This window comes from Periplaneta americana, chromosome 7 (assembly GCF_040183065.1).
Source record: "Periplaneta americana isolate PAMFEO1 chromosome 7, P.americana_PAMFEO1_priV1, whole genome shotgun sequence".
Taxonomy (NCBI): domain Eukaryota; kingdom Metazoa; phylum Arthropoda; class Insecta; order Blattodea; family Blattidae; genus Periplaneta; species Periplaneta americana.
Window position 1 is genome coordinate 26,707,471 of NC_091123.1, and position 27,740 is coordinate 26,735,210.

General features: G+C 35.7%; 1 protein-coding gene across 7 annotated transcripts in view; it reads left to right on the forward strand.

Moving 5' to 3' along the window:
* Positions 1–27,740, forward strand: part of LOC138703000 (protein phosphatase 1 regulatory subunit 12A-like) — a 227,099-nt gene that overhangs the window by 143,421 nt on the left and 55,938 nt on the right. For all 7 annotated transcript variants that reach the window (XM_069830483.1, XM_069830481.1, XM_069830487.1 and 4 more), the window contains 3 exons: positions 247–430; positions 2,108–2,220; positions 6,410–6,484. In XM_069830483.1, coding sequence (XP_069686584.1) covers positions 247–430; positions 2,108–2,220; positions 6,410–6,484 — 372 coding nt within the window. The remainder of the gene's footprint in view (positions 1–246; positions 431–2,107; positions 2,221–6,409; positions 6,485–27,740) is intronic.

The window sequence follows — 27,740 nt, forward strand, 5'->3', positions numbered from 1 at the left end:
TCGTAATTCCATATTTACTTCCGCAAAGGAAGTAATTGCTTTTTATAATCAGAAAAGAATGTAGAAATGGCTTTAAAAAATTAGTGTTTGTGTTTCTCACCTTATTACGAATTGTCTCTTCTTGCATTCTGCTTGTTTTATGTCTTTCTCACCATTGCTTCACATTTTCTGGATGTTTATTCTTCTTCGTGTTGATTGAGTGTGATTGGATTTTATTATAAAAGTGTTATTTGTATTATTTGACAGTTTATGTTGGAGGATGCCCGCAACAGGAGCTCTGTGAACGAGAATGCAACTCCCTATGTTAGAAGGCTCCCAGGAAGCAGTAGCACAGCCATTCGTCCGTCCTCTGCACCGGTAGACAGTGTTGCTGCTGATACCACAGTGACAGTAGCTCTCCGACGCCAAACCAAACCACCAGATGACAAAGGTAACTTACTAACTGATCTACTGTAAATAATGATCTTACAAAATAACCCACTCACTGCACAGCATCAAGATTGAAATCCCTCATGAAGACTTAAGGTCTGTGATGGATAAAGAAGGTGTGGGCAGGTTTTCTCGAAGTACTTTGGCATTACTACTACTACTACAACTTTGTTACTCACGTTGTCTTATTCTCTCTGAATTCACTTTCGTACAACAAGCTTCCTACTAACTACAAATGCATAAATAATCGTAAACATGTAATTTTGTCACAAACTCAATCGTTTATTTAGCAAGCACACGGAATACAGAACTCATTACATTATTGCATTTCACATTATGTGTTTTTTCTCATAAAATAACTGTCCTTTTCCCTTTCTCTGTTATCTTTTATCTTTATGCTCGTCATTTTTCGGAAAATTAAAACATCTGTGTAATTGGAACAATTTTGCCCAGCATAAATTTACTCTCAAATACTGAATATATATATATATATATGCAAAAAAAAAAAATCCGTCTAGTTATTTAGAAGAGATCATTGTACACGGACATTCATGAGAAATCCCACCAAATTTTTATATCCTGGTAAATTTGTATCGTTTCACAGGGATTTTTGTAAATAAACAAAAATAAATACCGAACATAATATAAACATTATTACTGCTTTTAAGATCATAACAAAATGCACCAAGTTTGTCTTTCCTTTCTATGATATATTTAATGATAGAACAAAGTTATTGTACAAAATATGTTGTTATATTTCAGCGAATCTTATATATTTTGATCTTTGGTCATGTAATAGTAATTTGTTAAATAAGTTGAAAGTAATGTTTCAGTTCATATTGTTGTTGTTTTCTTTATTTGTAGATCAATGTCTCATATTTTATTTATAATTATAATTTTTAGTATATCAATGTTAGAGACTCCAAAATGTTGGGTAGCTGCCCTTTTTCAAAGAGTGACCATTAAAAGGTTCAGCCTACTGATTAATCAATAAAAAGACGATTTTATTTCTTAATTAAACATTTTTTTGTTTCTTTGAATATGAATTATTTACTATTTATAATTTATATATTTAATCGAGGTGGCTATAAATTAAAAGACAAGCTATCTCTAACAGAGTCATTTTATATTATTCATTTATATGATTATACAAATGGTAATTTACTAAATGTAATGAATTTCTCAAAACATTTAGTGCTATTTCTTCCAAAGATGAAATATTTAACCTAAACGCAAGAATGTAGTAATAGAAAATTTTGTAATACTACCACGTACTCCAATTAAAATCCCAATTATTTCCCAATTTGGAATATCATACTTACAAGAATATTATTAATTTTTATGAAATAAAATATCAAAAACAAATAAATCATGAAAATCGAAATGAAATTGGAAGACAATCCAGCCTCATTTCGTCCCCTGCCCCCCCCCCCCCCCCCCCAGAATTAATTAATTTGGCTCTGCCATGTTTCCTGAAATCCTTGAAAATCGATATAAAAATTTACTGGGATTTCTAATGAATGCCAGACAGAGACAGCCCACATGCCCGAAACCACTTTTTTGGTAGCAGTAATGCTGAAAACATTTTTCTTAAATATTTCGAAATAGTGAACTTATTCATTCTAAAGATATCTTCGATTGCATTAAAGCAGCTCAATTTTTTTTTCTCTTTTCACAGAACAAGACAAGGAAAATGATATCCGCAATGCACAAGCAACACAAGCTGTGATACAAAGGCGGAGGAGGCCCAAAAGAAGATCAACAGGCGTGGTGCAGGCTGTTGATATGGATGTGAGTGTAATGTTTTCTGTTACTAAATGTGAAAGTATGAGTTTAGTGATCCAAATATGAATATCTGTCTGAAGTTTTATGGCAGCAGAATGAACACAATTTATCATTAAGAAGAGGTATAGATTGAACTTTTTCCATCACTGTTAATGAATTAGGAATTCACAACGTTTGGAAGATAGAGTCAATCTCTGTCTTCAAGTGAAAATGGTGGTCATTACAAACAGCTATTCTGCTATCCCAATTACTGATCTATAGCACATATTGGTATAATGCAGTAATTACTTAGTCACTGTGTTGTAAAGAGACAAAGTGGTAGAATAAACAAGGAAAAGGTAGAACAGAACAGTGGCGGCTGAAGTCACTTTGTCAGAACATTCAAGTCAGAAACGAAGAGTAATGATAATGTATTGTTTTATGTCGTGAATATTTTATATAAGTAATAATAGACCTAGTAATAAATTAATATATAATAAATTCACAGAACTTAAAAGTTTTCTCAACTGTTCTATACTTGAATTCTATTTTCCTGTAATTTTCAACAAAGAGTTCAACGGCAGCATAAGTGACGAAGATATTCTTTGAATCGGCATAGCTGGCAGAAGAGGCCACCCTTGTACTCGGGGGTTAAATAAAGTGAAAACTGCTGCCTTGCGGTGGAGAATTCTCCAAAGGCTAAGGGAGGAAACCCTGAAAGAAAACCCGGTCCTCCAGAGTGGGGGTTCTGCAGCGGGCCAGTAACTCGCCCATGTAAAAAATATGTTGTTGTTGTTTGTTGTTTTCTAATGCCAGCCGTTTGACAATAAAGTCATTTGACCTCTTGCACTCCAATATTTTTCAAAGATATTATCATGACCAGCCACTGAAGCACAGATTTTGAGGTGTTCCGAATCCATTTCTTGGTTTGAGTTGCACAATGGGCAGTTAGGGGACTGATATATTCCAATTCTATGCAGGTGTTTGGCCAAACAATCATGGCCTGTTGCCAATCTAAATGCAGCTACAGACGATTTTCGTGGTAAATCGGGAATTAACTGTGGATTTTTATCTGTCCGGCTATTTCCTTTGGTGTTTTTAGTACTTATGTAAAAAATATAAGTACTAAAAACACCAAAGGAAATAGCCGGACAGATATATCAAATGACAACTTGAACCAAGGTCTTGACAACAATGTAATAAAATATAATTCAATAAATGGATGTATTAACAGATACTTAAGAAATTCCATGAGGAAAGAGGTCAAACTCAGATTGCATAATATAATATCGAAACCGATGTTACTTTATAGTAGTGAAACCTGGATAATGAGGAAAAAAGACAAAAATAAAATTGAAAGCTCAGAAATGAGATTTATGAGACAGCTATTGGGAGTATCTCTAAGAGACAGAGTGAGAAGTGCAGACATAAGAATGGCACTGGGTATAAGAAGTAGTATAGTGCAAGAGGCAATTCGGTACCAAAAGAACTGGCAAGAGCATGTCAACCGAATGTCCCATCACAGCAAGCTTTATTTTATAAACCAAATGGAAGACGAGATATAGGACGGCCGAGAACCAGATGGAAAGACCAATTTCAAGAATAAATGTCTTTGGCGCAGAACAGGATAAACCCCAATCCTTGGAAAGGCAGAAGAAGAAGAAGAAGAAGAAGAAGAGTTCAATGACTTTCTGGCTAAAATTGGAGATCTTGCTACTAGAAGTGAACTAAATCCATCACACCTTTCTTAGACCAATGCCAGATGTACTGCCCGTGCCTCACTTCCTGAGCTCTTTCTTTGCGGGGCGAGAGGCAGAGGGGGAGAGTAGGAGGAGCTGGGTACCGCATGTGCCTACTACCCTATGTTCAACACATCGGCCTTTTCAGGATTCCTTTCGTCAGCTATGGAGTAAGATCAGCCATGGACAAAGCGAATGTATAGGCTGTCCCCTCACAAAACAAATTATGTCCTATTTATCAATTCCTGTAACTAAACACTAATACCAGTTGTAAACTACAGTCTCTACTTGAGATCATCGACCTAATGGCGATTACGGTTGTCACGTATACACATCCGTAAACTCTTTCCTCTATGGCAGTGTTCCTCAAACGTTTTTCCACCGCGAAACCCCTTTTAATCTAAAGTGTAACTGCTGAATCCTTGTATTATTTTATTAGTATTTAATAGTTAACAGACAAGTGAGAGCTAGTATCTCAATAATTCTGTTCAGTGGGACGAATGTATTTGTTTTTTAAGCCTTCAATCTGGTTTTATGGCGGAAAGTTGTAGTCTCATTTATGCTATACTTCTGCATTTTGTCTTGTCGGTATTTTGTTTTAGTGGACACATACGCAGAGAATCCAGTGATGAAAGTGATAAGTATTCTGGGTATTTTCCGTTTTAGATGTTCATTAGGTCTAAACATATTGTTATTCCGCATATTATTGGAATATTATTATTACGCTTATTATTATTATTATTATTATTATTATTATTATTATTATATTCATCATTATCATCGGTGGTTTCATGTTATTATTGATTCATATGTTCGTAACATTCATATATTTTTATAGTATCCACTAAGTATAAAATAGCCACTGGAGCAGCCCAGTTGGCTAAGGCGCTTGCCTATCGATCCAGAGTTGCACTCTGGCACGGGTTCGATTCCCTCTTGAGCTGATTACCTGGTTCGATTTTTTCCCGAGGTTTTCCCCAACCGTAAGGCGAATGTCATGTAATCTTTGGCGAATCCCCAACCTCATCTCGCCAAATACCATTTCGCTATCATCAATCCCATCGATGCAAGATAACCTAGTAGTTGATACAATGTCGTTAAATAACCAAGTAAAAAAAAGTATAAAATAAAATTTAAAATCAAATCGGGCTCACGGAACCCCGGAACATACTTTGAGAAATGCTGCTCTATGGCAATTCAGCAGTTGTACAGACAGAACGAAGAGTGGCCTATTGTGTACTTACATTGCCGTCGCCGTCAGAGGTAATAGCGTTAGCGGTAACCACGATTAGAGTATCCAGTATTATAAACAGTAAAGACCCCTGCAATGGCATAGGATAATGTTTTCAGCACATGTAATATGCTGCCGTGCCGCCACGCTGCAACTGACGTGCCGGTCCGAGCAGATCTAAGAGGCGTGGTTATAAGCACTAGGGAGCTCTCGGTTCAGGACGTGAGACACGGGCAGTACAACCAAAAATGACACGAGGAAAACAAAAGAAAGAATTTTTAATATCACGTTGTTTTTTTGCATAAACATTTAGTACTTTTTATTTACATATTTATGTTCAAATCTAGAGTTAGTTTTTCCATACATGTACAGTATTTACTTTCTGTTTATCTTCATATGATGAAAAATGTATTTTATAATGGAGGATTTATTTTATTCGTAATTTATTGCTTCTCATCAATACAGCACAATTACAGGCATAATTACATGACGCCAGATACCGCACTGTTTTCCCTACACTCGCGCTCTTTTCAATAATGTATTTGTCGGGAAGAAAATCAGCCCTGGCATGGAACAAATATTGCGTTATTTAGTTCTGCCACCTCGAATCGAGTTGTCAACAGAGTGGCATGGATAAGATCTTTCCTCTTGCCCTTTGCACCACCATGAAGCTCCACCAAATGGATTACAGAACACTTCTGCACATGCCCATATAGAGGTGGTTAGCAGCTGGCAGCGCAAGAGCAGGCGAACGGCATTGTTACTCTGACACCACGCAGCGCAGTAGTTCAAATTGATGTTGTGATGGAATCACTCATGATAAATCCATGTTTTTTTTTTTGTAATATTTTTGATCTTACAGTGCTCTGAATGTATAGTTAAAAATAAGATTTAAAATTATATTTTATTTAGGCAGTACCATGGCATGAGAGCACTACCCCTAAAGCTGCCTCTGCATCAGAATAGAACTTCACTTCATTGGTGATTTACTGGCACATCACTTCGTACGCACAAGCTATTAATTGCTAAGAAAAATGTGTAACCTAAATGTAATAATATGAGTAATGAATAAATTAAATCGGAAGTGTTACAAATCACGTTTCAGCTGCTTTTTTTTAGGAATAACCCACAGCCCTCCCACTGGTGCAACCCCTGCTGTGATGTTGAAATATTAATTAATTGTGCACTTAGTGTACCCTTTTTCAGTATTGTTGAAAGTTACAATATAGCTTTTCTTGTCTTACAGGAAATTAACGCAGATAGACAAGAATCGCCTGCCAGAGGGGAAAGTGACGAAATAATCAAGGCAAATAGTGACGAGGTAGGACAAGTCTCTTAATTTATTTTTATTTATATTGTGTGTTCGTAGTTCAAAAGATATTGTAATTGAATGGTGTCCTCTTGGTATCAACTATGCGCATTTTAGAGATGAATATTTTGTTAGAGTTATGTAATGTAATTTGGTGTTTGCCATAAATAATTTGATATATATATATATATACCGTATAGACTGAAAATAATTAACTGAACTATGTTGAAATCTGGTTCTCCATCGTAAGTTGCAATTTGTAATTACTCAAATAAATGTTGGTCCGTCAATTGGGAGCGCGCTTTACGTTTAACAGGTTTCATTTTTGAAAAAGACGAACATTGAAATAAACCTAGCACAAAATGGCCTAAGGAGTGTATATTTTGAATTGCAGTGAATTTTCGGGAAATTCTTAAATCAGAGCAATTTTCCTTTATGTTATGCCCCAGGGCTAAAGAATGCCCTGTAGCATGATTTCCTGTGGAGTATTAAATTTGAAACAGGAACAGTGTCAGCGGAATACACGGTCTTGAGATGCTTAGCCAGCGTTATAGAGTCTTGTCGGGCATGTGGTAAATCACTGCCTACAATGAAAGTATTCTTACGCCACAGATCATAGCTGGACTAATCGCATTGGTCCAGTAGAACAATGCATGCATTTTAATTGGTTAAATTATATTACGCATTGTTCGAACTCTTTTCTTGCGCGTAGTCTCATCAAAGCGACTTATCGCCATATTGCATTGAATCGAATTAAATGTAAGGGATGTTTGATTAAGACGACATTAGTAAGTACATGAAATCAAAAGTGATTTTAAGCCCATCTCACCTGGTGGATGGCGTGGTCAGCACCCCGGGTGGGAAACGAATAACGAAACATAAAAAGTGTTGGTGAGGAGATTCTGGAGTTAGTGGAGATTGACTGAGGGCGTTAATCTGGTCTTTTTGGCACAGAAGAGATGGTAGCGTGATGGCGTTGGCTGCAGAAAACGAAATACCTTGTAAGTAGCTTTGTTTGTACATTTTGTAAATATATAATAAATCAAGTAGAGTTTACAATATTGCAATCATTTCAGACTAAGTTTAGGAATCATGTAGTTTTCCTATAGTATCCTGAGAGCTCCAGCTCTTCCAGCAAAATAGTTTTCCATTGTTGAGTAAAATGGTGGTGTCAGAGATCCTGATGAGAAGGAGCAGAAGTCGAACGCAGTAGCCATCCGGCTAGCAAACAGTGCGACCTAAGTGATGGTCGCACAACACTTATTTAGGCTTCTTTGCAAAGTTTCAAAATTTTATATCAGAAAATGATATTCGGCAACACTTTTTTTTTAGTATTATGACAAAGTACACGTGACAGTAGAGTTTTATAAAATGCTTCTTTATGGTGGTAATATGAAACCCTTTAAGTAGTTTAGAATATAGCAAACACCTGCTTAGAATTGGAATATATCAGTCCCCTAACTGCCCATTGTGCAACTCAAACCAAGAAATGGATTCGGAACACCTCAAAATCTGTGCTTCAGTGGCTGGCCATGATAATATCTTTGAAAGATATTGGAGTGCAAGAGGTCAAATGACTTTATTGTCAAACACCTGGCATTAGAAAACAACAACAACATATTACATTTTCTTCCTGTGCATAACAAAAGATTTTCTCTTCTCATTCCTCTACAAATATTGGTTTTGTTGCACTCTTTATGTTTAATAGTTTGGAAACAGACATGCTGATCGGCAGTTACAACTACTTGTCTATCCTGGAACTGCCCCTGCAAAAGTATGACTTAAGATGCTGCTTGCCGCATGAAATGCCGACCCCTGGTCTAGGGGTTACCATTCTTGTTCAGTTCGAAATTCATTGGCTTGGGTCCAATTAGAGGCAGTGAATTTTCAAGGGGCCACAAGAATTCTCGACTTCCTTTGGAAGGGTAGTAATATCAGATGTCCCCTGCCATATAACAACGGCAGGTGAAATCACCTTAAACCTGACAAAATTACTTGCCAGTTGTCCTTCACCTCCACCAAATTAACTGGCTTATGGATAATTACCTCTTTAGACCAAAGTTTAAATTAAGAATGCAGAGGTCTCTGATGGACACAATAGGAATCAGACTATAAACATGAGATGCAATAGCCTTTCAAATAGCATAGTATTTTAGGCACCTAACAAGACACTATTAGAAGTGATTTAGATTTTACAAACCCAATTGGTGACTTGGCCAGCATTCCTCAAGCACATCTGACTCCACTGCGGGACAAATGCCATCACGTACACATCTGAGTCAGAGGAAAGTCCGTATTTTAATGCCATGAAGTAAGAACTGAGGAATTTCATTCAACATGTTTAGTCATGTTAATTAGAAACAGTCTTTTGGTAATGGTTCATTGCTCTCTACAACAATAGAAAATTTGTATAGTTCAAAAGTGATCGGTTTTCACTTGACAAATGTAGGATAAAATCATCATCATCATTATCATCATCATCTTTACACATAATATTTAGACCTAGTGGCGTTAATATCATCAATTCCTGTGTATTTCTGGACCATAGAAGATTTGAATACTTCGCAAAAATTTCCGATCTGTTTTGTCAATTCCTTCTCATAATCAATATAATAGCGAATATTTTAATTTGGATACGTGTCCAATGCTTCTGTCATATTATACACGAACAGTATTTTACTATGACTAGGATCCTTTCTTTTAATTTAAAAAAAATTGTCTTATTGCATTTCTCGGCCAGAAGTTGGCATTTTATTTATTTATTTACATTCAGAATGTTTGTTTTTACGTCTTACAATAATATAATTCTCATTATAGGCCTATTAATGTTAACTACTGCTGCTGTTAGGGAAAATTTATAGGAGCCAAAAATTCTAAATAGATTCACTGTTCACAATTTTGTTGCTGAATTGCTATTACAAATGCAATAAACAATATGCATTGAGAAGATATCGAACATTACATATATTGAGAAATGGACCCTGTTCTGTAAAATAGTTTCACAAGTTGATGAACAAATTTGAGGAAACTGGTTCAGTTGCCGGTAGAAAGCGATCAGGTAGACCAAAATTATTAGGAAACGAGATGAGTGCAGCTCTAGTTTTATGAGAAGTCCAGGAAGTTAGTGGAAATGCAGACTATGTAATGTTTGTAGTTGCAAAGCGCCTGGACATGAGTTATTCAACAGTGTTGTGAATTTTAGAAGACAGCTTCGGTTCTATCCCTATAAAATGAAAATGCGTTTTGAACTCAAAGAACAAGATAGGCTTTGTAAAAACACTATTGTGCAACACATTTGGTGATCGTGTAATTAGTAGACATTTTCCGAACAGTTGGCCTTCTAGGTCACCAGACATAAATCCAGCTGACTAGCCTACTGATTGTAGGGTTATCTAAAAGGAAAGGTATTTCTTAGTAGACCTACTACACGTGAGGAACTGAAACAGTCACTATCGGATGTCATTGAAAACATCCCTGGGAATGTGCTTACTAATGCCATTTATAGCATAGAAGAAAGACTATTTCGTGTTTTAATAAAATCCCATTTCTTTACTAACAAATTGACAAATTTATTATCATTTCAAGATGAGAACTTACTTTTGAATAACCTTATGTATGTTTGAAGAACATTATGTGCAATGTTTTCATTTTATTTGTGAACTTCTGTTTTTAAAATAGTGATAAATTTAATGGAAGTTGAAAATGGGAGGAACGAGTGGTTCAGTACTTTTTCATATAACGATTCTTTAAAAGTAGAGAAATTCGAAAGTTCGTAAAATCATAATAACGATGATAATTAAGGAATGATTGGAGTAAAGGTGAAGTAGTCTAAAGAAAATTGTCCCAGAATTATTTCGAACATACTGTCTGAGGTCGTTATTTTCTTCATAGGTCCAGAGGAATTATTTAAATAAAGTTCTAAAATGTGTAACTGCATTTGCTTTGTTTAACATTTTGCATTTCTTTCTTCTGCATTTAGTCGTAATTGTTTTTTTTATTTCTGTTGTACTCGTATTTAACATTGTTTTCATGGGGCCTTGGCATATATAGCGCAAAATTAAATAACATTATTGATAAATTTGGAAAGACAAAATTTTTCGAAAATTCGCGCAATTTATACAGTCCACGAAAAGGTGTTTAAATGGCATTATAGTGAAAATTCTTTGCGTGAAGTAGGAGACTTGTTGGATATTATTTTTTTCTTTTGTAATGCTTTCATTAATTTCATGTCATTCGTTTTAATCAATATTTAATTAATTTTACTGTTCATAATTAGCATTGTGTTATTTTCGCCACAACTCTCTGTATAGCTCGCGCAAGAAACGATTACCGAAAAGCAATGGTGGCGTTGCTGTCTGTTTTGACGTGTGTATGTAGGCACGCCAAGGAGGGTGTGGTGCGTGCTGATGGAAGTACTGTCTCTTCCAAGAAGATGAACAAATGAGGACATCGCTGTGGAAATAAAGAACGTAGCAAGAGGAAAATTCCACGCTAATTAAACGTGCAACATATGTTTACGAATGAAATAATAATACCGTGCAATACCAGACACTTATTCACATCCAGTGGAATAAACTAAAGTCGTAATGTAACTATCACAACGCAAGACAGATTCTATCGATGTCATTTCTCTTCCGACTGTACTCTTGAATATCATTCAAGTTATCTCGTGACCCTTCTTGTCGCCCGCTCTTCCTTATTGCAGTGTTTCATTCGCATTCCTTCCATCGGTATTCCCTGCTTGCGAGACCTTATAACATTGTGAAACTCTATTTATTTATTTACTTACTTAAAATTGACTGTCGAAGAAACAAATGTAAAATGTTAAATAAAGCAAATTAAGGTACATTTTAGAATTTCGTTACATTAATTCCCGTAATGGCCACCCTACCCCATTATCTCCTGGCCTAGTTGCCTCATAAGTGGTACTCTGTTGGTATCACTTGTGAGGTTCAGACCTGTCTTTTGACAGTTGACGAAACATAAACAATTCCCGTGAACCTATTAAGAAAATAAAATAGTTGTTGATGCATTTCGATGTATTTTTAGTCCTTTACATTTTTCCTTATCTTGAAGACCTGTGAAGCATTAAGATCAGAAGAAACTACAGTTCATAAGTATTGGAAAGCACGACTGCTAATGGCTTCATTGCCAGATGCAAGGCACTAGACAACAACGACAACATTTTCCCTTATAAAAATTTCGTGTGAAACATACAGGGAAGATAGTATTTGCAAATAATAATTTCCCTTGTTAAAACCGAGATTATAGTAAACTGTATTATACACTGTATATGTGTAAAATAGTTATTGTTAATTTTCCTTTCGTAAAACAAAGTCATGATGCCATAAACTCATTAAGCCTATACCGTTTTGTAGACGCGATAATCTCTTGAGATTCTTCCTTCTACTTGAGTTGGACAGCGTAGTTGAGACAAATATGTATGTTGCTTGCATAACTCGAAATTTACTGTAGCTCTAAATATATTGCTCTGGCCCAAATAGCAAAGTAGATGAGATTTGAATAACAAATAAAAGGTATAACTTACGTAAGACCAAAAGAAAATAATGATTACCCTATAAATATGTCATTAATTTTTGTGCCAAGTCTTTACACTTGTATTTATGTTCTGTCACCACAACGAGAGAATTACACGCCTTGCAATACAATTGTAGATGTAAGTTGGCAAGCAGATTGTTTCTTAATAACAGCAAGAGGATAGAGTTTCACTACCCACACATTCTAGCCAAGTGGTCTGTCTGTTCCATCTTAATTCAGTCCCACAATTAGAATGCTTCATACTTACCGTTGCTTGCGTCCATAACTGTTGTAGATGCGTCTTCTTTAATAGCATCAGATTTGATATTTTAGATATGTAGATATTTGATTGACAGTTAAAAATAAAAAGCATACCATGGTGAGATTGACATTAGCAGTCATTTCAAGTCTCCATCCATAAAGCTTTAAAAATAGATTGTTCGCAGATTTGTTGTAAAAAAACACACGAACGCAAAAAGTGACAGGGACGCATATACAGACAGATACAAAGAGAAAGAGTTACACAGACATGAAGTACATAAATGCTATTACAGTTCTGGAGAAAAATTGTGACGTGCCCTTGTGAAAAACTGAATAAGAAGAGTGGAAATAAACAGCCTTCACGATATTCATCTTTGCCTCGTGATTACGAAATTCTACCGGGAAAAAAGGACCTTAGGACGTGCTCTACTGAAAAAGAAACTGAGTAAAGTATGTGGAAAGAACCATTTATCGTGGCTTTTTTGTTTAGTTAATTGTCCGAAGACAATTTTGAACCTCTCAAGTGATACCAACAAGGCACCACTAATGAGGCAACTAAGCTAGGAGATACATCGCCGATTAGCTACAGATTATATTAGTCAGACTTCAGATGCATACAAACAATTGTTCTTCCTCTGACATACATAATCAAGTGAAATGTACTGCCTGATAATAGGTGTATAGGCCACCGGCGTAGCTCTGTCGGCTAAGGCGCTTGCCTGTGGATCCGGAGTTGCGATCGAGCGCGGGTTCGATTCTCGCTTGGGCTGATTACCTGGTTGGGTTTATTCCGAGGTTTTCCCCAACTATAAGGCAAATGTCAGGTAATTTATGGCGAATCCTCGGCCTCATCTCGCTAAATACCATCTCACTATCACCAACCCCATCGACGTTAAATAACCTCATACATGATACAGCGTCGTTAAAAACTCAGGTAATAGGTGTACATATCAGGCAGAACCTCAATCAGAGACATTATCGTGGCTATTGATGATTAACAGCATCCACATATGTCTAAGGAGTTACAAAAGTTACGTACTTCGCTGTAACGAAACTAAGTAAAAAATAAAATAAAAGACTCAAGATTAACATCTACAATTGCGTCGTGATATAAAATTATTCCGAAAAACCTTATGATGTGCGCTTATAAGAAAGAAAATTATAAGGGAATATAGAAACAAGCAACCATCCCAACTGAGCTCCCGGGAACTCCACCCGACACCAATCCAGTTTTTCCCCTCTATATCCACAGACCTCAAAGTGGGCTGACAACCGTCAAGCAACCAACATTGAGTGCACACTAACTCTGTGTGACTTAAATTGTGGTTTTCTGTTACGTACAGTGACGTGTATTATGCAAATCAAGCTTTCAGGAATAACTCCCTGTAAATTTAATTTGAACAATTTCGAGGGAAAAATTGTTCCGGTACGTTTACGTTTAACCAAAGGTCCCGGGTTCGATACCCGGCCCCGGAACAATTTTTCTCTCGAAATTATTCAAATTAACTTTACAGGGAGTTATTCCTGAAAGCTTGATTTGCAAGCAAACATCCCATCATAGAGACTTAACAGTACTCACAATATCGTCTCGTTATTACAAAATTGTATAGAAAACATTAGGACGTGCTTTACTGAAAAAGTAACTGTATAAAAAAGAAATATTCATTGATCAGGGATACACTGGCATGTGGAATATGTCGCCCAGTTTTGGGAATGACACTACAGACTTTGTGTTGATTTGAATGTGTTATTTTTGTTTCTGTTTGAAAATGAGAGTACGGGTCTACAATTACGGAAGTAATTAATGAAGGACGTACCATATAGATAGTTTCTCTTCTTCTGAAGCGACATTCCGAAATTAGGCCCAGTTCACAACAAATTTTCCACTATAATTCACTAAAAAGTGTGTCGTACATGTCTGTTATTACTTTAATATTGCAGAACTCGCGATTACAAATCAGACGAGTGGTCGCACAGGACTGTAGCTGCTCCCCATGCTGAGATATTACTGAGAGAAGTCGCGTGGCGTGGCTAATTTTAAATGCAATACTAACAGATCTCTATTATGCAAAGTATCTTTATAACGGTTTAGAGGCGGAAGAGGTAAATATAATGACTTAATGACAAAAACGTCGATCGATATTTACTGTTACATTGGCTTGCACTTTAAAGTATTACATTACTGGTAATTTCCAAAACTTTATAAGGAAGTGCTTTCAACCCCGAAGTCCTCGTGTTTTTCTGCGTACAGTTTACGTTATTGCTTGTTCCTGGCCGGTAGAACGATAGAAGTATTACTCACTAAGAATAAATCTCAGGCGAAATTTTGAAGTACATTAGTTTTATTTTCTATTCATTGTGTTCCGTAATTCATTAAATTCTCTTCGGTAACAAAAACCGTATTAGTCAAGTTATGACAACTACAGTATAATGAATCAAATGCACACGCGCACGAATTCCCCGCTCACGCACGCACAAAGTCACAGAATTATACAAGTTCTGATTTGTGTAAAAAAATGTCTAAAAAGTGCCTTTTCTGTTCTTTGGAATAGTAAATCCTGGAGTACTTTAAATTTCGCCTGAGATTTTTACTTCCCCTCCCCCCCTTACACAGATAATGTTTTCATGATACAAAAAAAAAGTGTTGCCTTCTTTTCGTTCGTCGTAAGAGTTATTAATTATGTGCATTTGCCAGCAGCCGCCTGTCTTGTTTATAGGAAGGTCATGTGACGTCAGTTTTGTCACCTGGCGTGCTATAAAATTGCTATTATTCGCGACAGTACGCCCCACGGAGATGTAAGAAGGGTTGCCAACAAGCAGGCGCAACTTATAAATATTAACAACAGCTCAAGGACACGTTTCCAATAATGTTTTTTTTTTTTTTTTTTTTTTTTTTTTTTTTTTTTTTTTTTTTTTTTTTTTTTCCCCTCAATATCCTTTCCTCGATTTACGGAACTACCTGTATCAGTCGATGATTGAATTATCTTGTGTGTTCTTTCTTTTGTTCTTACCGACTTTTAAAAATAGGGCTCATCAAGGATAGTCTTAGGAAATAATTGAAAATTCCAGAACGTTTAGTTGAAGAATAAAGATTTTCCGGAACGAAAATCGACGATTTTTATATAGTAAGCAAAAAGTTTAATAGACAAATACTGTGAAATACGCAATAAATTGAGAAAAATTGTTGTCAGCATCATGAAAGAGACTAAAAAAATCGAGGTAGGCAGTATCGGAGACACTGCAGCAAGTTTTATGCGTGAATACGGTTGTTCATACGCCCTCTCCCATTTGCACTGCATGTTATGCGACGACATTGTGAATTATCTTTCTTTACTCAACTACATTGCCGAATTTTTCGAATTTAACTTGTCGACTGCTGATTGTTGATCAATTGATATTGTGGCTTGGTTAGTTACGAATCGTTTGACACCACTGCGAACGTTCTATCGCTTTCTCTAGTTACACTGCTTCGGTTGCCAATTCGTGCAACTTCCCCCCCCTCCCGTGTGTCGCTTGATGACGTCATCCATTCCAACTCAGTGTCACGTTGGCTACATTGATTCTTTGTCTGTAGATCGCCGTTTACTTCATTGAAATATGCTGTGCAGTTTAGAAATTATAGGCGTGTCTAAACTCGCTGAAAATATGTCGGTCGACTTTGTTGAATGACATCCTAGTACTGGACCGAATTTATAGAGATATTCACGTTAAAAAATTAAATCGAACGTAAATAAAGTGGAGAATATATGGTTTTTATATTCTAGTCTCCTGCCTCTCTCAACCCTGCAAGTACATAAGTATGCATGTATTCTACAATGAACAAGCGTTCAGTACCTTGTCATGAAATTACAGTATCTGGCAATGTGGTGTTGGAAGTTAACATTTCGAGTTCAATTTCCTTACATGGTTTAAATATAACATTTTCTAAATTCTGTTTGTAATTAGGAGGGAAATACTAAAATTTACAAAGCTAATCTTAGGATAATCCGACAATACATTCCTTCGTCCTTGTTTTCTTTCCTCTTTCCCCCATAGGTATGAAAGAACAGTGAATAGTTTCATGTCCTATAAGCTATGTATTCAAAAATATTTCTCCTTAAAAGAGTGATTTTTGCTTTCACACTTTATGAAGCGTTTTGATGCTGAAAATGATTATACTATCGCCTTAAAAAAGTGTTTTTGGCGTGTTTTCTGTCAAATTTACAGTGATTTCTTCTGAGTTCTTATATATCTTATTTAGTATAACCGTTTGTTTTAAAATTATACACGTGAAATATAATCGTTCATATTACAAAATATAATAAGCTATGTATACCATCTCGCTATCACCAATATCATCGACGCTAAATAAACGAATACTGATACAGCGTCGTTAAATAACCAACTAAAAAAACTATTTCCTGTTCAGCAGTTTGTCTTATATAAGAAATAGTGTCACATGAAACGCTATAGACCGAATGTCTCCAAAAATGTTTGTGTAGGAGAAGCTAATTTCCTTCATAATTACACCAGCAATAAAACTCATCAAACATTTTATGAATTGCATTCTAGCTGTAGATACCAAGAAATGGTATGTATTAGGGCATTTTATGTTGTATATATTCATTGCCGGTTTAGAGATAGGATCGAACCCTCGATCATAAACTTGGTTATGTGGCCAGCGATTGACTTACAGAATGATTACAAGGAAAGCGTAAGTAGCCTAGAACCCTCCGCCAACTGCTTCTCTGTTCTCTCTAAATTCTACTTAATCACCGAGGTCGTTGACGTGGAAAGCCCGACTATGCCGTAAAGTCTTACGACCAACAGTAGGATCAGTTGTACACACATAATTTTTATGTGAACAGTTTTGTTTTTCCATAATAACATTAGCTAACATCCGGCAATTTACCTTTTGAGACGCGCGCGATTGATATATAGTTCTCGCCTCGTTAAAAACAATGGTGTCAACAAAATGATAGAGAAATAAAACTAATAAAACATGAAAGTGCATTGCAGCATTTATATACTGTGATATGGAGTACAAAGAGTTCCTTATTTGTACGAATTAACAGTATTGATTTACATTATATTAACATTAAATAAACTAATGAAATTGAGTTGTCTATTTGTACAAAGAAAAGCTCTTTATATTTGATTGTGTTTTGGTGCATTAGGAACAGAGGCTTTTTTTTTATTGACTGCAGAAGCAAATCATTAAACTGGTGTCAACATTAAGGAAATCGTTTAACGTTGAGAGATCGTAGGTTTAACCTCAGTTGTTTAGAAGGTCACAGCTGAGATTTAAGTTGGCCTCGTACAGATTCAGCTTTTGATGGTACCATAAAAACGCAGTGAATGTGTGCAGGTGGCTTCCGATGTTGTAATTTGTTTGTTTGTGAGGAGTAAAATATTTAGCTTTGTTTTGATTAGTTGCAAAAAACATGCATATTTAACGTTTTCCAGTTATCCCTAGAAACAAATCTTTAAAAACAATTATTTTAATTAAAAGCATTTTATTGTGACGTGTGATTCATCGCAGAATGACAGTATACAAGTAATGCAGTTTTGCTTATCTCTGCAGGCCAACAGAGTGACAAATGCCTGTCTTTTTAGTGTACCTGTGGGTATTAATAGTAGATCACAAGAAAGTTTGGCTGTGCAGCCTTCACTTGGATATTTATAGACTTATTCTTGGCTCTCTCTTTTTTATACTCTCTTGTATTCTGCTTCTCTCACAGTATTTCATTTGTTTTGTCTGTAGAATTTCCAAGCGTTTAATCTAAGGCACTTACGCAGGTCTGTACTCCTACTTCGCCCAGATATAATGTTGGGTCTTTCAAAGGACTGACACACACATCAAAATTGATCTATTTTGATAACTAAAAGGCAGAATTCTGTCTCCACTGGAGACAGAGTACGATGCTGCTAATAAGTCGGAGAAAGAGATCAAATTGAAAAGTCCTGCAGAATCAAGCCAAATGTTGTGGAGATTATTTCTGTAGTCAAGAGCAACAACCATTTCGTAGACTTTACAGACAAAATGGCGATATAGTTTAAGATAAATTCGCAGTTGGCAGCATAATAAAATATTAGAAGCAAAATAAAATTGTTAAAAAATATATTCATAATATATAATAGTATTTTTTAGTAAGTTTCTTGGAATTGAGGTAAGGTTCTTCATATATAAAATCATTGGTTGAAGGATACAAGATGTCGATAAATAAACATTGTAATCATACTAAACATCATTATAAAAGGTTTGTAATCGAATTTATAGAGACTATTTCGTTTATATGACGTCATTCCATTTTCGGCCAATGAAGTGTAATGGAATTTTGAATTCCAACCAATCACAGTCATACATCGCGATAATTTCTGCAGCTCGATTTATCACTATCAATTTATCGCATGGTCGTTCTTTTGTTTAGTCAGTGTCGCCAACTGTTTCCACGTAAATCGATGAGCATGAATCCATTGTACTGTCTCTATAAATTCGATTACAAAGTGCGAAATCCTATTTCCACATCTCTAATTCCTTGTCCATTGTATCTAAATAAAATGACACTCCTTCATAACAATTGTTCATTTAATTAATGTATTAATCAGGTTATTTGTAATTATACTATAATACGTTTAAATTAAATTATGATTTCAGCAGATAATGAAAACGTATTTCTGTTATAATAACAAGAGAAAAGCGCAGTACATATAATTAACATTTTTAAACCTGTTTTCGCTTTTCTCAATTGGCATTACTATAACATTCAATTTATTTATTGCAATAATCGTTATTCATCTATTTCGACTTCACAATGTCTGAATAGGTTAAGTATTCATAAATATACAGTTATTAACATTTGTGAGCGAATTTTAGGGATATATTATTTTTATTTTTATTTTATTCATGAAATAATCCTAATAAATGTCATACGAGGTCTGAGATTTCCCAAATAAATCCACTCGCTCTTGTGACATTACTATGGAGAAACTAACAGACTTTTTACAATGGTATACACTTGACATAGGAATCAATAATTTTATAACAAAATTATTGTCACTATTTTCAGAACAGATATCTCCAAACTGCAGCATCAGAATACCTTTCTTGAGCAAAAAAAGACATTTTGCAATATCAATACTAATAATAAATCTGTAGCCGAAATTTTTCTCGTAATTTTCGATTTTCCAAAAATAATTGGTCCTAACATATATAATTAACCGCCCTGAAACCGAAAATCGCTTTTTTGAAATTTTTGTTTGTATGTCTGTCTGTCTGGATGTTTGTTACCTTTTCACGCGATAATGGCTGAACCGATTTATATGAAAATTGGAATATAAATTAAGTTAGTTGTAACTTAGAATTTAGGCTATATGGCATTCAAAATATTTTATTTAAAAGGGGGCTTATAAGGGGGCTTGAATTAAATAAATCGAAATATCTCCCTTATTATTAATTTTCACGAAAAATATTACATAACAAACGTTTCTTTAAAAATAATTTCCGATAAGTTTTATTCTATGTAAAATTTTGATAGGACTGATATTTAATGAGATAAATGAGTTTCAAAATTACAATAACAACACCATCTAAGGCGGTGTAATGAAATAAAAAACAAATGACTTCGTCTATAAGGGGCCTTGGGCAACAACAATCGAAAGCTATGAAACATAGCCTGCAGAGTGTTTCTGTGTTTTTATGAAGTAATATCGGAAGCTAAATTAACCGATTTGTATAATTAATTATTATTTCACCATTGGAAAGTGTAGTTTCTCTATATGGACATAATGCTATAATATTATTATAGTAACTTTTGAGTGAATCGAGGACAGGTAAGATTAAAGTAGCTTCTTATGCACAGAAAACTTGATGGGCTATTCTGTACATTCGTTTCCTGTATTTCCTAAAATAATTTTTATGACCAAATGAGTGGTCTCTGGATCAAAATGATCGCATTTTAATTTTTTTAATACAATTTAAATTAAGTAACATAATAAACGATTTATCCTTCTATCAAACACGAATGTTCCCTGGATCAAATGTCCTATTTTAATTATGCAATTACTTCATATTTATTTCTAACGGGTGCAGCGGAGCGCACGGGTACGGCTAGTTTCTAAATAAGTTTGCAGTAAAATAATATGCAACAACTTCTTTGAGCACTGTAGCTAAAAAAACATCACTCATGATATTGTTGTCGAAGTGACATAGTAGTGGTGGTGCTTTTTTTTTTATCGTGTCTCCTGTGACAGATTATATTATCCCCTCTTCTGTTCTAAACAAGTGGCTTACAGCAAAGCATTTTGTTTTCCATTATGCTTGCATTGTGTTGAACTTGTTCCAAACGTGTACTATGATTACCAGATGCGCAGTGACTGTGAACTGTCATCTGTCGAGCCAACTTACACCAACTTCTTTCTGGTGTAATTTAACCCTCAGAATGTTAATTTCTTATTTTCTTTGTAGTAAATACAGGTCTGGTCTTGGCTATGACATCACTGTGAAGAGTATTCTTGGTTCCTTTTCCCCGCGCGCATGCGCGTAACAGACGCACACGCATATATTCTTCCTCGGAACCCCATGTGCATAAACAAGTGAAACTGTCAGAAATAGAAACAAATGACTCATGCACTAAGCCAATGTTATCTTTGTTATGTCTCTCATCACTCATTGTAAACAAAGAATAAAACATACGCTTGAAAGAGCCACTCCGAATGCGGAATAAGTGTTTGATGTGATTGCCTTCGAGCTTAAATAAGCGGAAAGCCAGACTTAATGCAGACCAGCTACTATTTCTTTTTAAGCAGCGCTGTTCTTTCCAGGATTAGTAGTATGACTTTGAAAATGTTGTACGGAATGGGAATACAGATTTAAATAAAGCTTCTTCCTTCCACAATTCAGTGTGTAAGCAAGCACGTGCCTGTCTGACCGTTCCATTTCTGATCTTCGGGTTTGTAGTGGAACGCAAAGTTTAGGTTTAGGTGTTCTTTTCTGTCATTATTTATACGTGATTTATCCAGTTACTCAGGCATTTATATTCTTTCTACACTTTATTCCTTTAAAAGTTAAATGTTATGTTTTATTTAACGACGCTCGCAACTGCCGAGACTATATCAGCGTCGCCGGTGTAGCGGAATTTTGTTCCGCAGGAGTTCTTTTACATGCCAGTAAATCTATTGGCATGAGCCTGTCGCATTTAAGCACACTTAAATCACAGTCTAGTATATACAGTCACGAAGCTCAATACGTAGTAAATATGCAAACATTAGATAGTTGCTCACCACTATGATCGCTAATATAGCCTCATACATGCAATGCAAAATAGTACCGGCACAGTCTATTGTTTCTAGCACCCTCAAAACTCAAGCTTCGTGACTGTATATAGTAGACTGTGCTTAAATGCCATCGACCTGGCCCGGGATCGAACCCGCAACCTCGGTCATAGAAGGCCAGCGCTATACTTACTGCGTCAACTAGGCCGACTTTATTCCTTTTATGTTCATTTTTTATTCGTTCGTCTCCTGTGAAACCCGTTACTTTGCATAAAAGTCTCTTGTCTGAATATGGATTCTCGATATTTTTTTTCAGTAAAAGCTTAATCCTCACTGTCATTATAGTCATTGGCGTCTAGAATTATAAACAGGATTGAGGAAGGAGTAAGATTACCAGATGAAAAAAAAACAGGACGTTTTATTTGAAAAAGCAGGATTTTCAACAAAAAAATAAGCGGGACATGATCACGTGACGTGACGCTTGTTTTTAATATTTTATATAATGAGGTTAATTGCCAGTCTTACTATACAATAAAATTGACTGATCAAAGTTGTAACTTCTTTACTGTGTTAATATAGGGTGACCAGATTTTCAAAATAAAAAAACGAGATCCTTATTAAAGTTGACATGAATCAACATTTTATCTAAACATTCATTATTACTTGAATGCCAGTGAGCAATAAGATCCAGTTTTATTTAGGCTATTTAAAAGCAATAAATATTACACTGTTTGCAATAACTAGGCTATAATAATTATGCAGTATATAATAGAGTAACATGGATACTTGGCTAAAGTCAGTATTGACAATTTTTTATATTGCAACTAGTCTCGATTAAATAGGTTAACTTACCTGTTTAAAAATACTTCAGGTTAATTGGACCTTACATTACATTCATGTCACTGTATTCTGAACTTGTTCATAACAAAATTGTTTGCCTCATATTACCTTTTAATTATTTTAACAATCTCCATGAAGATCAACTGTACAATCTGCATTATATTTCTTTGATGAGTGAATTTACTCTAGAAGTGTTGGTCTTTCCTTCATAAAACTATAGAAGTCCATGCAAGACACTTTTTTTAAATAATATTTTGTGATTAATATGGCCTTTATGGTTTTAACTGAAAACTTATTCCTTTCGTCGGACCAAATTGAATTCAGCGATGAAAACACTCTTTCCGATGATGCACTCGTGCCAGATATGCCTAATACAAAACTGAGGTACAATCTGAATTATGTTTGTAGAACTAATGTATTTATCTTTCATAATAGAAGAAAATAAAAACAAATATTTTAACAATAAGTAGGAAAACGGGACACTTGGCGTCCCGAGCATACTTTTCTCGGAACAGGGGACAAGAAGCTGAAAAAAGGGACAATCCCGTTAAAAACGGGACGTCTGGTCACCCTATGTTAATATTATAGAAATTATCTGGCTTACTAGGTTCGGCGTGGTGTCCGTCATTGTCCGAAGACTAGTGAGGTCCCGCGCTATCTTCTGGTTTCCTGTTGTATTGGGGTGTGTTCATGATTGTGTCGAAAAGAGTGTGTGTTTTGAAATTCAGGTGAGCGTTCAGGATGTGTGTTGGGTATGTTTGATATGATTGTAAACTTGGCACTCTACACCAGTGGTAGATATTTGACTCACGAGTCAACCCTTAATACACAAGCAGGTCAGAGGGGTAAGATATGATCTCCCTCCCCTTAGCCATCGCCTGTTCATTCAAAGTTAAGCAGTTGGGTTTCTTCACTGTCCGTTTCCCGTCTTCTCCTCTTATACCTCCTCCTTTCCCTTTGTTCTGTTTTGTGGGTTGTATTTTATATGACGCAATCTTGCCGACCACTACTCTAGAACAACATGAAATTTACAAACATACAAAAACACACCCACAACACATCCACACAACATATATTCATTCCTTTTTTGGGGAACTGTACAGAGGTTTACCCCTCACCTAAATGTAATCAAAATCCAAGACTTGCGGTCTTAAAATACTTAATTTTAACTAGCACAACAAAGGCTAGAGGTTTCCAATTTCTATTTCGGCATTTTTCTGTTAGTTTTCGTGAATTTCTATGAGCTGCAACAATAATTCAGTTTCCTTTTTTCGTCGTCTTGAGGAGACGTCTTTTAAAATGTCACTTTGTCAGGAACAAAGTGAAATGTCATTAGACATAACATTTGACTGTGTGTGCACGAAACTTTAAATTATCATAATTCTTGAGCGGACGCCAAACGATGCATCACTCTCCTAAAATTCACATCTAGCATGGTTTGCTGTAAAACGAAGTGCGTGCAATTTGTCAACTCACCTTGTGGTGGAGTAGATGGCATTTTGCTTTGTATTTGTGTTACTCGTTTAACATGCTAAGTCTTCTCACATCTTACGTATTAGCTTTTTGTAAGGGATGATGAGTTACAATACACTATTTTTGGTTACAAATATTCTTGAATTATAATTTTTAAGTGACCGTCTTGAATAGGTAGGATATTGTGCTGGATTTTTTAGTTGGTTATTTAACGTCACTATTAAGTAAGGTACACGTACCAAATAACGCCACCTTAACATTTAGGTCACTGTTGCTTTGGAAAATAAGTTATGTATAAACACAAAAATTATGACAAAGAATCTTTAATCTTATACGAGGCGCGTCCATAAAGTAACTTTCCCACTCGTCCCACAGCTAGCAAACCATATGTTGCGCGAAGCGACTGCGTAGGCTATACGTAATAGAGTATTGTTCTGGCATGGCGCATGCGCTAGCGGAACTTCCCGAGTGCTCTCAGTAGCTTCTCTCAGGGACCTAAGTTATTTAGCGTTGATGGGACTGGCGATAGCGAGATGAAATGAGAATTCGCTATAGATTACCTGACACCTTACGGTTGTGGAAAATCTCGGAAAAGATCCAACCAGGTAATCAGCCCAAGCGGGAATCGAACCCGCCCCGAGCGCAACTCCGGATTGGTAGGCAAGTGCCTTAGACGACTGAGCTACGCTGGTGGCCTTGCTGGATTTTAAAATTACAATTTTTATATGAAACTTCTCATATGAAGTGTAAGTTAGCCAAAGAAGCTTTAAGCAACGGATATTTGGAAACGTAGTGTTTACACATTATTCGTGAAAATTATTTTAATGTAAGAGGGAAACACATGAAAATCGGTAATGATCACCCAAGGTGTGAGATGGTTGGCGTGCGTGTAGCTCTAGCCTACAGTTTCAATTTACGTACCAGCATTGTACGAGTAATGCAAGCGCATTCCTCGTTTTCCTTTTATACCCATAGTACTTGAGGCAGAAGTTATAGGGGTTTAAAAAAAAAAAGGATATTTTGAACATGTTCTCAAAAATATATTTTTCATTTGTAAAGGATGTGCCAAGGAATTATTATTTTTTTTTTAGTAGTACCATGTATTTATTTTCCATTTTTTATTGTTCAGGTCTGGAAAAGTACAAAATATTTTTTGTTATTATTATTTTTCTCATCATCATCGTCTTGACAAGTATTAGACCGAATGGCCTGTTACGATCTTGTTTGTTTTCTGTCCACCTCTTTGAGGTCTGCCAATTGATCTTTTTCTCCTCGGTCGATAATTACTATTATTTTAATAAAAATTGCCTCAAATTTATTATCCCATTATATGTGTGCAATACGTAACAAATAAAAATGCTTCAATATATCAGTTTATCAACCACCGCTGTGGAGTAACGGTTAGCACGTCTGGTCGTGTAACGAGCCCGTGTTCAAATCCTGGTAGGGGCAAGTTGGGTTTTTCTCAAGGGTTTTCTCTCAACCATTTGAAGCACAATTACTGGGTAACTGTAGGCGTTGGACCTCGGACTCATTATCATTACCATATGGGAGTATAAGGGTACAGTGCATAAGTTATTCATAGATTTCAAAAAGGCATATGACTCGGTTAAGAGAGAAGTTTTATATGATATTCTTATTGAATTTGGTATTCCCAAGAAACTAGTTCGATTAATTAAAATGTGTCTCAGTGAAACGTACAGCAGAGTTCGTATAGGTCAATTTCTGTCAGATGCATTTCGAATTCACTGTGGGCTAAAGCAAGGAGATGCGCTATCACCTTTACTTTTTAACTTTGCTCTAGAGTATGCCATTAGGAAAGTCCAGGATAACAGACAGGGTTTGGAATTGAAAGGGTTACATCAGCTTCTTGTCTATGCGGATGACGTGAATATGTTAGGAGAAAATCCACAATGATTAGGGAAAACACGTGGATTTTACTTGAAGCAAGTAAAGCGGTCGGTTTGGAAGTAAATCCTGAAAAGACAAAGTATATGGTTATGTCTCGTGACGGAAATATTGTACGAAATGGCAATATAAAAATTGGAAATTTATCTTTCGAAGAGGTGGAGAAGTTCAAATATCTTGGAGCAACAGTAACAAATATAAGTGATACTCGGGAGGAAATTAAACACAGAATAAATATGGGAAATGCCTGTTATTATTCGGTTGAGAAGCTTTTATCAGTCTGCTGTCAAAAAATCTGAAAGTTAGAATTTATAAAACAGTTATATTACCGGTTGTTCTTTATGGTTGTGAAACTTGGACTTTCACGTTGAGAGAGGAACATAGGTTAAGGGTGTTTGAGAATAAGGTTCTCAGGAAAATATTTGGGGCTAAGAGGGATGAAGTTACAGAAGAATGGAGAAAGTTGCACAACACAGAACTGCACGCATTGTATTCTTCACCTGACATAATTAGGAACATTAAATCCAGACGTTTGAGATGGGCAGGGCATGTAGCACGTATGGGCGAATCCAGAAATGCATATAGAGTGTTAGTTGGGAGGCCGGAGGGAAAAAGACCTTTAGGGAGGCCGAGACGTAGGTGGGAAGGTAATATTAAAATGGATTTGAGGGAGGTGGGATATGATGATAGAGAATGGATTAATCTTGCTCAGGATAGGGACCAATGGCGAACTTATGTGAGGGCGGCAATGAACCTGCGAGTTCCTTAAAAGCCAGTAAGTGAGTATAATAAGAAATAAAAATAAGATGTTATACGGACGAGTGTTCGAGGTTAGGTTTAAACATAACTTACACAACTCTGTGTGTAATTCTGAAATTTTATATGATGTCAGTTACGCGCATAATTTATAACTTGGCAAACGATCTGAACGGCAAGATTGAGGTTATGTTGACACAGATCCACTCGCCGGATAATAAATGTTTTATCTTTAGAAACTCCCCAACTTCATTAATCTGTGTAAATTAAAAGTGAAGCCTAATTTTATGTTGTTTTCTTAAAAAAATATATTGGGCAGCTATGGATTCTAATCTCAAAATAAGCAAAGCGCCTTCATGCTAGATATATTTTTTAACATCTTGCAAACTCTTCATAATTCAAAATGCCAATTGGTTTACAGTCGTTTTCAAACACTAATAAAAATGAAATAAGGATACTAAATATTTCACTCAAGTTTGCTTAAATTTCACTTTTCTAATGAAAACTGATTTCGTCAAGGAATAATTTTTCGTTACTTCAAACTGTCTGTAGACTCAACCCCCCGCCCCCAAATTAATATGTTGGAACAAGGAAGACAAATTACTTAAAATGTTACGGGCATGTTGCCATTACATCTGTCGTTAGAACAGCACGAAGTGGAACTACCCGTAAAATGAACACCATCGTCTGCTCGCTAGGATTGGCTCCTTAGCCAGTTTGTCTCTTCAACTATGAAGTTTATAAACCAACATTAAGCATTCACAGATAGCTGTATCGTGTTGTCAGCATGGTGTAAGGGCCATATTTGAATCAATATAGAAAGTTCTCTCTAAGACTGAACTAGGTTGACTGTGCTAGGACTAACAATGGAAAGAAATCAATATTAAAAAGGTTATGAAACTTTGGTTTACGTTAACGTTGGCTGCCTATCGGTTATCGGTTGCAGTTTTTTTTTTTTTGTAAGAGTTGGGATAGCTGAACGGATATCGATGTGGACTATATACAGGGTGATTCGCAAAGATTTACCGTCACTTACAGAGTTTATTTCCGAAGATATTCTGAGCAAAAATTTTATATAAACATGTGTCCTAATCTCAATATTTTCAGAGTTACGTTAATTTGAAGTTGTTGGTAAAATACCTTTTATTTCTACATTTCGTTTCGAATTATTTAAAAGTTCGAACCCCTTGAGATGAACAAAAATGGGATATTTGGTGATCACCTGTTATGAGGATCTCCG